At 38.9% G+C, this 12,422-nt stretch overlaps 3 protein-coding genes across 12 annotated transcripts in view; all 3 read right to left on the bottom strand.

Annotated features, from left to right (window-relative positions):
- Positions 1 to 1,108, bottom strand: part of lipeb (lipase, hormone-sensitive b) — a 33,138-nt gene extending 32,030 nt beyond the window's left edge. For 2 of the 5 annotated variants that reach the window (XM_030157241.1, XM_030157242.1), the window contains exons 1-2: positions 982 to 1,106; positions 511 to 541 (exon numbers count right to left, since the gene is read on the bottom strand). In XM_030157241.1, the coding sequence (XP_030013101.1) occupies positions 511 to 541; positions 982 to 1,072 (122 nt within the window). In that variant the 5' untranslated portion in view covers positions 1,073 to 1,106. Of the gene's footprint in view, positions 1 to 510; positions 542 to 981 lie in introns of all 5 variants that reach the window. The other 3 variants (XM_030157243.1, XM_030157244.1, XM_030157245.1) reach the window with 2 other exon arrangements.
- Positions 1,109 to 1,328: 220 nt separating this feature from the next.
- Positions 1,329 to 11,904, bottom strand: cd79a (CD79a molecule, immunoglobulin-associated alpha). Its single transcript, XM_030158422.1, has 7 exons — positions 11,876 to 11,904; positions 10,963 to 10,972; positions 8,799 to 8,952; positions 3,724 to 4,059; positions 2,332 to 2,447; positions 2,024 to 2,086; positions 1,329 to 1,878 (listed from the first exon to the last, which is right to left on the bottom strand). Exons 1-7 carry the CDS (start codon positions 11,902 to 11,904, stop codon positions 1,759 to 1,761), a joined length of 828 nt encoding a protein of 275 aa, XP_030014282.1. The 3' UTR covers positions 1,329 to 1,758.
- arhgef1 (Rho guanine nucleotide exchange factor (GEF) 1) overlaps positions 5,808 to 12,422 on the bottom strand; it is a 71,532-nt gene continuing 64,917 nt past the window's right edge. For all 6 annotated transcript variants that reach the window (XM_030157239.1, XM_030157235.1, XM_030157236.1 and 3 more), the window contains 2 exons: positions 11,876 to 11,980; positions 5,808 to 8,952 (listed from right to left, as the gene is read on the bottom strand). In XM_030157239.1, the coding sequence (XP_030013099.1) occupies positions 11,906 to 11,980 (75 nt within the window). In that variant the 3' untranslated portion in view covers positions 5,808 to 8,952; positions 11,876 to 11,905. The remainder of the gene's footprint in view (positions 8,953 to 11,875; positions 11,981 to 12,422) is intronic.

Below are 12,422 nucleotides of genomic sequence, written 5' to 3'. Positions count from 1 at the left end.
ATCTGGTGAGCTCTCCTGCCCTATGGAGAGGATCACTGTCATCCTGGAAGACACTGCTCATACCTGTTTTTTCCTTTAATTTGTCATCCCTCTGTGTGTTGCAATGCACGGATTGTTTCATTCCTGGCAAAGTTTGGGAAGCCTTTTGAAAGTAGAGTGGTAGGTCTGGACTGGCTGGATTGTTCTAGTTAAAGTTAGACAGTGTCCTAATTAACAAAGCAAAGGAGGGCGTGTGTGCAAATCATCACAGTAGATCTATAAAGCCTGTAGCATCCTGTCAAGCCTGTTACCTTCTTTCACAAGCTGCCCCTTCGTCATCATGCATCAGCCTGCTCTGGCGTCAAATGGGCACAACTCATGACGGCGTCACCACTGAGCCTATCAATTCGCTTAATCGATTTATGCACTGTGCAATGGCAACAACCAACACCCTCCGTACTTTGACGTGCCACCCTTGGAGGTTAATCTAGATAATACTTCCTCCCTCCCTTTGCCCTAGTGCCGGTGTACCTGTTCGAGTGGGTCCAATCGGTGTCAGCAGCTGAACAGAAAACGTGAAAACTCAGTGTTATTCAACCGTGCTGTGTTTTGTTTTGTTTTTTTGTGTTTTTTTTCTGATAACTACAACTCTAAGCCACTACAGTTATGGCATTTCTACATCGCCCTACATAACGGTATCTCACTACAGGAGTTAGGAGATGCTCTGACATGTCACAGGAGGAAACAGAGGCAGTTTCTATCAGCAGTGCTTTTATACATTAGTCTATACATTAGTCAACTGCACCTTCGTTTTAATGTCAGAGAACTTGAACAGCTGGACAGACCCCGGCAGCTTTGAGTCTGTTTTCAATCGAGGCCAGCTACAGTAGCCGCTAAGCAAGCTAGCAAAAGGTGACGAACTCAAAAAGAGGGGGCATTATTATCAGTTAAAGCTCACACTCAAAGCTGTGACGAGGCCGGCACGGCGCGGAAATAACTCACCCACTGGGCCTTCTTTGTGTTTGGACGAACGTCTTCCACTCACACCTTTTTCAAATCGGTTATACCCACTACTCTTCTTATTCGACGCCATCTTCGCCCTCTCTGTTTACGCACCGCCTCTTACATCTCTCATACATACCTGCCTGGAGTACAGAAGCCCCGCCCACTTTAAAATAAAACCAATGAGCGGCGGCGTGCAGATCCGGCAGCCAATCGGGGAAGTCTTCGATCAATATGAGCCCGCCCCGTTTCATTAAGCTTGTACAGTAGAGCAGCCTAATTGACATCTGTACCATGTTTACAACAATTAATTCACATTTAATGAATTTCTATAGCAGTCCTTGTTATTTTCCTCAAGTTTATTTATCGAGCAGCACTCACACAAATGGCAGAAGGTTAATAAACTGAGACGCAAGACATCTAATATGATATCCCTACTCAAAAAGCTCATGACAATATAATCTCATTAACAGTTTTCTTATCCCCATAGAATTATCTGTGTTATGTTCAGTAACTTGGCAGCATCATCAGCTGAGGAAGACAAAGACTGATGACACCAAAAACTCAAGAGGGATCTTTATTTTGCTAGTAGCTCTCTCTATTAATTAGTAATGTAGCATTTAAAAGCAGAATAAGCTGTATGATGTTAGGTATTAAACTGTGACAGCAGGTTATGTAGACAATCCCTCAAAATTCTCCTTCTTCTATGTATTTAAAATAATGAATCTGACACACGATTCTTTCAAAATCGGTTCTCTATATCTGTTGTATTTTCATTTAAGGTTTTTCCAGCTGGATGTTGTCCGCATTCATGTTGCCCACATCTTCATATGGGCCATGTGCCTGTGAGCGTTCAATCTGATCATATGTGGTGCAGCAGTCATCCAAATTGAGCCCCTATAGTTGATGAAGAATAAAGAAAAGCACATAAAAATCAATCACATATATCAGTGGTAGGTGACAACATGTTCATTCAAGTATTACAAGTAGGATTTTGGGACTGTACGTAATCCCAAAGTGAGAGGACTCATTTAAAGTTCACCTGATATATGTTTTCCTCTTCTTTCCTCATTTTCTTCTTCTCCAGTTCACGAATTCGTTTGGACTAAAAGGGAAAATCAGAAGTTGGCAAAACTGTGAGAAACTATGAATTATGACATACACTGAATCATATGTGACAGGAACAGGTGACCTATAACAAACCAGTCATGGATATCATGTGCTGACAGAAAAGGCAAGTTAAAACCACAATTGAGATATTTTGGAAATCAGCCTGCTTGCTTAAGCAGCAGTGCTGCAAGAGGAAGTGGACAGTTGAGTGCAGTTCACAAACAGTGTTAATCAAATGACCTTGCAGAGAAGCGTAACGGAAGGCACCATCACGCACAGTAGGAGTAACACACCCTCGACCGTCAGGATGGTGTTTTTGGTATGTTCACTGAGGTTTATTATCTTCTGCAGTGGCTCTAAGAAAACAAACAAGATTAGGACATAAAACACACTGTGTGCTTGTGCTTTTAGCTACTAACCTACAAGCACTGACTTGTTTTAGTGGAAGTGAAAGTTCACAGAGAAAAAAAACTGAACCAAGAGCAAATGAAAAGAGTCTGGTTAGCTGATTACTTACTGGGACTTATGATGAGATTTAGATTGATTTGTTACATAACTGCAGTATTTATTAATAACCCAGTCTGGCAAACAGTATGAAATAGGTGAATAAACAGTTGAAAGTATTGTTAGGTGGACTAATACAGGTTATCTCACACATAATCCTCCAGAGGAGTTTATGGGCTGTGTTACATTTCCACATCTGCCATGTGCCTTTAATGAGATTATTGAGCAAAATACGTCTAAACTTACACCAGTCTGTTACAATGTGATCTTATCATTGTTCTTTGTATTTAATAGCCGGGCAGCATACAGCATGTATCCATTCCGATGATGTAAAGATAAACTAAGCTTTGATATGCAAGGATGGTGCCACACAGTTCTTGGATAGACTAGGGTTAACAGGATTTATGGCTTATGAGGTGTTAGCCCTATTTAGCACTCACTTGATTCCATCGCTCCCTGTTACAAACACACGTTTGTCTGCTCTAGGACACTATAAACTTATTTAATTTGTTTAATAAAGTTTAGTTCAACATTATTAGTGTTATTATTTATAACCCTTAAAGATCTGTACGTGTATTGACAGATACACAACATTCCCATATAAATACTCGCTTTTTCTAAAACCAGTGAACATTTGTAGTAGTTATTTGTCATTTTTATGCAATTTAAGTGTCAATTTGTCATACTCTGTGACTGTGCAGCCATGGCTGCTGCTCATATATGGTTTCTTTTCTGATTTTTTTTTTTTAAAGTAGTTTTATGCAATTCACAGAAAAACTAAATACATTTAAAGTGGCCAGCCTCGTGGAAAATAAATTTGAGAATATATTTACAAAAACTCAAATGACATGGGAACGCTTTTTTCTAAACACCTTATGTTGTTATATTCATGTAAAGCACAATAAGTAAATGAATTGAAAGATAAAGCATGGTTGGAGAACATATTTTGTAAGTATGTATCAAAATTCATCAAGATAACAATTGTATTACAATATGAGGGAGTACACAACATTCATGTTTGAATATGTGCAGACTCTGACGTCAATAATGCAGACTGAATTAAAACAAACTTCCCTGTATTCCACTCACCACACATTTATTACATGTACATACTTGCAGATTACTTACGGTACACCCGCAGGTAGGTGCCATGTGTGAAGACGCGACTGGCATTGATCCAACACCGGTACAGCCCACGGTCATACACTGTAACCGATGTAAACGTTAGGTTGCTACAGACTTTTTCTCCGTCTTTGTCTATGTTGTTTACCACTACTCGGTCTGAATTGCTCACGAAGGTTGGAGCTTTGGTTCTGGTGCCGTTTTGAACAGTTTTGGTCCACACGCAGTGTTTTGATATGCCATTGGTTTTGTAGCAGCACAGAAGCGTGGCTCGGTGGGACACCTGCACCTTGAGTGAAGGCCTGTCTGCCTCCAAAATCACCTCACACTGAGTAATAACCACTGTGGAAGAAGCAACAATCATATGGAATATTGTTAACTGAATAGTTAAAAAAGACCAAACTGATCAGTGGTTGTGGGATAGATTGTACTAACAGGTTTGCCATACTTCAGTTAATCATCACATTAAGACAAGTGACAATTAATGTTAATGATGTTGAGTATTACATTGAAATGGCATGTTTCAGTGGGTGGGATAAATTAGGCAACAAGTGAACATTTGGACCTGATAGTTGATGCTTTGGAAACAGCAAAACAGGTCAGAGTAAGGGCCACATTGTCATGGCATCACCAGACCTCCTGGTCTTGATAGGTGTTTATTTTTTAATTTTAGTTTATTTGACTGAAGCATCTATAACCTTGGCGAGTGCAATGCCAGATCCTAGCTGGGTTATTACAGTGTATAAAACACAACATGAAAACTATACAAAATGTATACACAATCACAATAGTACACAATTCAATAACAATAAAATGCAACAAAACATGACGGTTTCTTGTTCCAAATCCAGTTATGAATGATTCTGGTCAGTATCCAGGTTGAGTTCTGAAGCCAAAGAGGTGTTCAGTGTCTGCAGTGCTTAGTACCTTAGTATCAATGTAGTGTAAAGAAGGAGAGCTTCATTTCAGTTCAGTCTAATCTGTGGGATGGAGGGCAAACATCACAACTTCCAGGACTTCAGGGTTCTGCAGCCTGGTACCACAGCACAGTTTCTGAGGTGTTGTGGAGTCACCAGACACAATATTAGGTAAGCTGTAATAACGTTATGTTCCCACACATGCCCGACTGGGTTGAAATCTGGTAATCTATCCTTAGACCACTTTTGGTAGGAACTCACCACTGCAAACCAGGAACACATGAACTAAACCTGTAGGTTTGGACATGCTACGACCCAGTCAACACAATCACAATTTGGCCTTTGTCAAAGTTGCTCAGATCCTTACTCTGCCCGTTTTTGCTGCTTCCAATATATCAACATGGGTCATTATGTATCTTAGAGTAATAATAATAATAATAATAATAATAATAATAATAATAATAAAAAAATAAAGACTCATACAGCACAGTACAGTGGACCAAGACAAGAAAAAATAAACAACTTGACATAACGACCACCTGCTTTGACAGGATATGTGGTTCACTGAAGCAGAACTTAAAGGGGGTAAAAATAAAACAAATATACAGAGGCACAAATTAATACACACTGCATATACTGACTTGACTACAGACATATACAAATAACACATTTACACAAAAATCAGTAACATCCATAGAAAAACTAACAATTTAACCCAGATAAATGAGTATAAAATAGAACCCATATATCATCATGTTCCAAAAGGAGTTCAACTCACCAAAACTGCTGCAGAGGAGAAACACGGTCACTGCCCCCATTCTCTTCATTAATGTCTGACCCAAAAATGCGTATTAAAAAGACGACAAAATGAACCAGAAGCCTCACAGCAGCACAGATGTAAGACTTCACCACTGTCGTTTGTTTCTGTCAGAAAGGATGTACGCTCGACTGCTTTTGACCAGGCCCACATTTGCATAAAAGAGTGCAGCATTTAGAAATGGTTTTTACTTTATAAGGCAAGATTATTTCTTAAACATACAAAAGGGACGTAGAAAGGCAGGACACAATTCAGAAAATTAACATGGCAGCTTTTCTTATTGTCAACTCTTAATGCAGCAGTTATTCATTAAAAAAAAAAAAAAAGACGGTATGAAAAGACGAAACAGGAATTTATTTCCCCAATTTATTTAAAAAATGAAGAATTAAAAAACAGAACGTACCACAATTTTCCTTAAGTGTACATCATGAAAGAGCCTCTTACACAATAAAATCAAAACCCAAATACACAGTATAGTTCTTGCATATTCATTGTTTATACATAGACAAAGTGGCAAAAGCATGTATGACAATGAGCAGTGCCTTTTCTACAAAAAACAAAAAAACAGGCCACTGGCTGGCAGAGTTGGTGGAGGGCTCAAATCCTATTGTTGTAATGAAGATGGACTAAGAAGAAACAGTGTTTAGAATGTGTGTGAATGGCTACTCCAGAGTGCAGAATATAGGAGGATAACTTAAACCAATACATAAAACATATTGCTACGAGTGAAACCAATAAGAAACCTGGAAAAGGCTGTCTAAAAAGAAGAAAAAACCTGATCGTGATGGTGTTTTTTTTTACTTGAGAGCCCTTAACGAAGCAAACAACCTTCTCGTCAGAACAAGGCACCACTCCATAAATACATTTTCTATACATCTAGTTATATAGAATACATGAGGAAAAGCATCTGAAGGAGAGAGAGCGAGAAGTGCCGGTAGCAGTCGATCAACCAGTGGGTGTCACTCCCACGCTGGTCTTCACTGTAAATCGAAAATTAGCTCTATCTTGATCAGCCTAATCCCCAAACAAAGCCATTTTACATATTGAGTCGCAAACCATGTCTGTGTAATATTCAATTCACTTAACTTTTGGACAACTTACAGGCTAGTTCTGTCTCTCTCACCTTTTACAGCCAAATGCATAGTATATAATAATTACAAAAGCATCTCTTAAAAATAATGGGAAAAAAATTGACAGTCCTCCCCAATTTGTTTAAGGAAATACACAACAACATGTGGTAAAACTGTGCAGTGGGAAAGGTGATCATGCTATCACAAGAACTGAGGGTGTTATATGACGTGTATGAAACCTAAAAAAAAAAAAAAAAAAAAAAAACACACAAAGCTCTATGTTTTCTTTCCTCAAGCTAATGCTAATGTACAGTTTCTAGAGGAAGACACGGGGAGACATGACAGTAACTCGAACAAAAACTCACAAAAGGACATGTGACCTTTGTAATTTTGCATAATGTCATATGAGAATGCTTGTCAGGAAGTGATCATGATTACAGTACTGGTAACAGCAACAGTTTTCCTTCCTCTAGAGCCTCAGTGTGGCCTTTGGAACGTCATCCGACTCCATTGTCTTTGTTGCCTTTTCCTTTTCGTTCCTGTTGCTGTTGGAACAGGTCCCATGTGTTCACTTTTAGTACCAGTGGCGTGAACAGCGCTGTGCTTGGTCTCCAGTCTTCTATATAGGTCAGAGCGTTACAGCTGTGGCAGTCCAGTCAGCTTTTACCCACACAGAACAAGAGATTGTGACAATTTGCTATTATTTGTTAGCTTTTATAAGTTTGCGTAAATTCTAATTGGGTTTGTTTGTGTTGTAAGACAATCTAATATTCTTCATCTTTGTAATAGCTTCTTACATTCATCAGATTATTAGGTACTTTTTGTAATTTGGGGAAATAAAAAGCAGCTTGTTTCTGCCTGTCGACTGTAGCAATCACTCCTGCATGCATCAGCATTAAAATGCTCATATACAGATAAGGCATGTCGTAAGAATATTACAACTTGCATGAGGATCTAACGGTACTTTGTCTTGTCTTTGGTCCTGTGTGCACCGCCACAGTTATGCCACTACTTTAGAAGTGAAATCATCTTAATTATAATTACAATCAGCTGGTGAATAAAATACAAACATGAGAAAATGTGTGATAAATATTGCTAGGAGGGGAGAAAAGGTCTGTTTTGCTCATAACATGGGGAATTAATGTCCTATAATACAATTTATGACCCCGCACCGAGTCCAGATTTCAGATCAGGAGCTGTGAACTGAAAGATGACACAGCAGAAATGACACATTTTTATCGCACTGGGCCATCCATGTGTGTGTGTTGACTTCCTAACACTACATTTCACTTCTACGGTGAGTGCAAATCCTAATGTTTTTTCTTGTTTTGCTTTTTGTTTCCCCTACACATCATCTCATGGCCAACCACTAAAGCATCAACAGTCTCTAAACTCCTTTCTTCACTTCACTCTCTAACGTCATCTCATCTACTCGTTCCACGTTTCACTTCCACTTCCACGTTACATTACAATCATTAACGGCCCAGCGCTTTTTTTAAACAGTGCGCTAAAACTCACTCAGCCACTCACTGACCGAACAGGACTCGAGAGGAATAAATAAAAGCAGTAAATACAAACACGTCTCCATTATTAACAGCATGATTAGCTATTGTGCCACTATTTATAAATGTTTCTATGTGACCTAATTACAGTAACAACCCTCCAAACAAACAAAAAAGTTCTTAATTAAAAAAGTTTGTAACACACATACACACACTTTACTGCATGCAACTTTCCATTCAGGAACAAAACCTGTAATGAATGTAAAGTTATAGTAATATATTCTGTAAAAAACAGTGCTAGGAAACTAAGTGGGTTGAAATAATTTCATTAGAAAAAAGTGCACGTCTGTTTTACTTTGGCATAGAGTAGAAGTAACACTATAGATCAGCAGTAGTTTTTCAATACGTCTTCAAAAGCTACATTGGCATTCTCCTTAATGGTGCATCTGCTGGCAGTAATGTCAATTACCTTTGCTGGCGTGCATATCTCTAGTATGCGTATGTGTGTTACAGAAAATCGCAATCTCTACATTTTGTTAGGCAGCATCACATATAGGCACAGCAAATATTGCTTCATTTTTTTTTTGGCACCTCTCTGCAAAATAACAACCTCCCACTGAAAAGTAGGATGTCTGTCTGACTTTTTTTCTCCCCATTTCTTCTTCTTTTCTACCAAGCACGCATACAAACAGACACACATGCACAAGCACACATCTCCCATGTTCCATCACTGAACCACCACTGCACCGTGCACAAAGCCCATCCCCCTCCCCACCTTCCACCCTCCTCCTCTTCTTCCTCTGCAAGCAGAACACACTTCCTGCCCTGCTGCAACCAAGGGGTCCAGGTCTCACTGATGAGGGTTTAGGAAATTTCCATGTGGGCCTCTGAAAGTCACTCTCGCACTTCAAACCAGCACCGGGACAACTCTAAACACAGAGGAAGTTTCAATATTTAGTTAGGATGTGCACATTCAATGAGAATTTATTAGCAATCAGGTAAGAGAAGAGGAGCTGAAATGGACAATGTCATGTGTTAGAGATTCTAACACAACTGTTCACAACTAAATGAAGGATAATCCAATAACGTGTGTCTACATGCTCCAAAGTATTCGAGAGAACAGAACTTAAAGGGGTCATATTTTGCTAAGCCCACTTTTATTAGTCTGTGGTGTATTTATTTGTGTATTTGGGGACCATAATAGTTCATACAGTTTGAATTTGAACTCTCCAGGTGCTGCAAAGTTATCTTTATATTCATTTTGGCAAAAATCGAGTGGATTTCTACAACTTGTTTTAATCCCTGCTTAATTTGTTGTGTCTATAACTAGTTACGTCACGACATTTGCACATATAAGGTCCAGACTTCCGACGAACATTTCTCCGAGTATGACATAATTGTTTATCAGCAGCAGCGGTTGTAGTAAAAACTGAAAATATGTCCAAACTTCAAGCCAATTACCTAAAATGCTCAGTTGTTGGCTGAACGGGACAGAACAGCACAGTCGACAACCTGGAGGGGGCGGGGCATGAAGTGGCTCATGTGCATTTAAAGGGCCAGCGCTCAAAACGACCTTTCTAGTGTCATTACTCAGAAATAAGGTTGAAGATGGACCTGTGGAGTTGAATTAATGAAGAATTCAGACCCAAGCATAGCATTTACTGTTTATGTAGACCACAGGGAAATGTTTTAAAATGCATAATTCCATTTTTAAAAAAAGCAAAATATCACTCCTTTAATTTTTTGTGCGTGGATATGAATTATAATTTATGTAAAGCAGTCAGTGAAAGGATTCTTTCTGTGTCTACTGCAATAATATATGAAGTTCCAACTCTAGATTCTAAGGAACTATTTCTGTAATGGAAACCAATAACACCAATATAAATAATTTAGCTGAATTGTTAATTGCTATGTAGTAAGTGTGATAATCTACAGTGGGCTGGTCATCATGGTGAAATAAAGTTTTTCATGGTGATTCTATACCCTCTGCCCTGGATCACCATGTTGGGTTTATTCCACAGTAATGACTAGCTCATTGTAGGTTGTTCTTTACTTGACATGAACAAAATACTTTCACTCATAATCAGCCTGAAATATACTAGAAAATCAAGACTTGTTTTCCAAATTAAAATTATATTTAATCTCTTTCAGTAGTTTTAGATTTGGTCAGTGGTTTGATTTATTCCAACTTTGTTCATGGTCTTTGAACAACTTGTTATTTTGATCTTTTCAACCATTGAGGCATTCAACAATGAGACCTGAGAAGATTTAACCAAACAAAAAAAAAAAAGACAAAGAAAGCCAAGCACAGCCCAGTTTATTTTTACTACTCTGCTTATGACGGTCTTGGAAGGATGTCAAGTCACCTGATGCCTCATGCAGGGCAAAAATACACATCAAGAAATATGAAACTGTAGTAGCTCATGGTGCTACACAGTGTTTGGGATTGTTTTTTGCAGGGTTCCTCCAGGCTTCTACAAGTTAAATTTAAGACTTTTTAAGACCCTTTTAAGACTACTTTGAATAGAATCTAATGCCCATTTCACAGTCTATTTCACAGCCATACTGGCAAAAATGTGTGATTTCTAGAATTCAGGGAAATGTATTTATTTACTCCAGTGTTTTGATTTCATCTGTTCCCAGTCATTTCTCACCGGGTGGGGGGGGGGGGGTTGTAAAGTTAGTGATAATTGGTTCATAATTCCAATATAAATTGTTGGAATGGAACAGATGGAACTGAGTAAAATAACTTTCTTTGCAGCTTAAACACAACACAGGGAACAAATTTCTGACAACATAACTTAAGACCTACCATATCAAAGTCAACACCTTTTAAAGACTTTTTTTAAGGAATTAAATGCAGATTTGTAAATGTAACACTTTTAAGACTTTTTAAGACCCTGCAGGAGCCCTGTTTTGGTTCTTTCTTATTTCCTAACCATGTTATGTCTGGGAAACAAAGAAAATTCAACTGTTTAAGAATGAGCACAAATGCAAACTATACAAATTCATAAAACTACTTGTACTACAACATTAGGCACTGGTATCAGTGAATGTAATCTACAAGGCTGACACCAACCCATCTTGATGTGTGTCCAATAAATCAGTGCATTGCTACAAAAAAATGTATTTATTCCAACCAGAGACAAATGACTGGATTAAGCATTTACACAGTTCATGCTTATTAGTTCCTTATTACGCAGATTATTCAACTAACAGATAAGCTTTCTGATGTGGTCAGACTCTTCTGACAGAGGTGGATCCATGAGGCACTGTTACTCTGATTAGAATGTTCATGCTTTCATGCTGTTCATGCTTTCTTTTCTTATGTTCATCATTTAATAGGTCTTATATATTTTATTTTATTGTAGTTTTGTTTGTTTTTTCTGTCTCTTCTGCCCAGTTCACTCAGTTGTGGTTGTAGTTATTGTTACCATTGCAATTATCACCATGGTTGTAACTGCTTGTATTGCTGATACTTTCTTGTGAGGGTCTTCGCCACCTTTTCCTTTCTTGTTCTCTCCTCTTCAACCACCCCCCCCCCCCCCCCCCCCCCGCCCCAATGTCAGGTCTGGCATCGGAATGTGGTTCAACAAAACTCATAATAAAGACAGTATAATATCAAGGGGCGTTTCATATACTTTCTGAAGTTTCCCTTGACTACCAGCCAGACTACCACTCTGCTCTTATGATGCTGGACAAGACAAGTTAGAAGGAAAAAAAAAAAAAAAGGAATGTTATTCTGATTATTAGTGGAATATTACAGTCCATGAAAATACAGCTATTGATTAAGTATGTGATGAGTGCATCATTCTGAGCATCACTTTATAATATCTGGCTCGGCTGTCTCACCTAGTGGCCAGCAGGTGGCGTGATGGCATCTTAATGGAAGTTCCCCCCCTCCAGCGAGAACTTGGAAAGGGCCTCCTGCAGCTTGTGGTGCTCTTCTTCTATAGCCTATGACACACACAAAATCAATATCACCTTAGGAACCGAGGACAGACAAACACACACACCCCAACCCCACCCCACCGACACACATTTCAACCACCTCCTCTTAACATCCTCTCTTCGTCTCCCTCGCCGCTTCTCTGACACATCCCATTGCAAGCGCTGGACATAATAGCCATTTTCAGAGAAGTCCAATTTCACAAGGCAATTTTCAGCAAAAGCAATAACAGCAGTGGTTAAATGGTTTTCTATTCTCTAGTTTCTCTTTTGTGCCATTTTGGCCCCATTTGTCCAAAGTATAGCACAGCTTGATCCTTACTTAAGTTATCCTCAGTGAAATCCTCAATGCCCAGCTCTGCTTCAGTTTCCAGTCTGATCTTCTTGTCTTTTGTTCTGTCTCTTATCTCTATCTGTCCCCGTCATGGCTGCTCCCCTCACACAGTTTTTG

The sequence above is a fragment of the Sphaeramia orbicularis genome, chromosome 16, assembly GCF_902148855.1.
Source record: "Sphaeramia orbicularis chromosome 16, fSphaOr1.1, whole genome shotgun sequence".
Lineage (NCBI taxonomy): Eukaryota > Metazoa > Chordata > Actinopteri > Kurtiformes > Apogonidae > Sphaeramia > Sphaeramia orbicularis.
The sequence above is the reverse complement of the archived record's forward strand: the minus strand, read 5'-3'. Positions and strand labels throughout refer to the sequence as shown.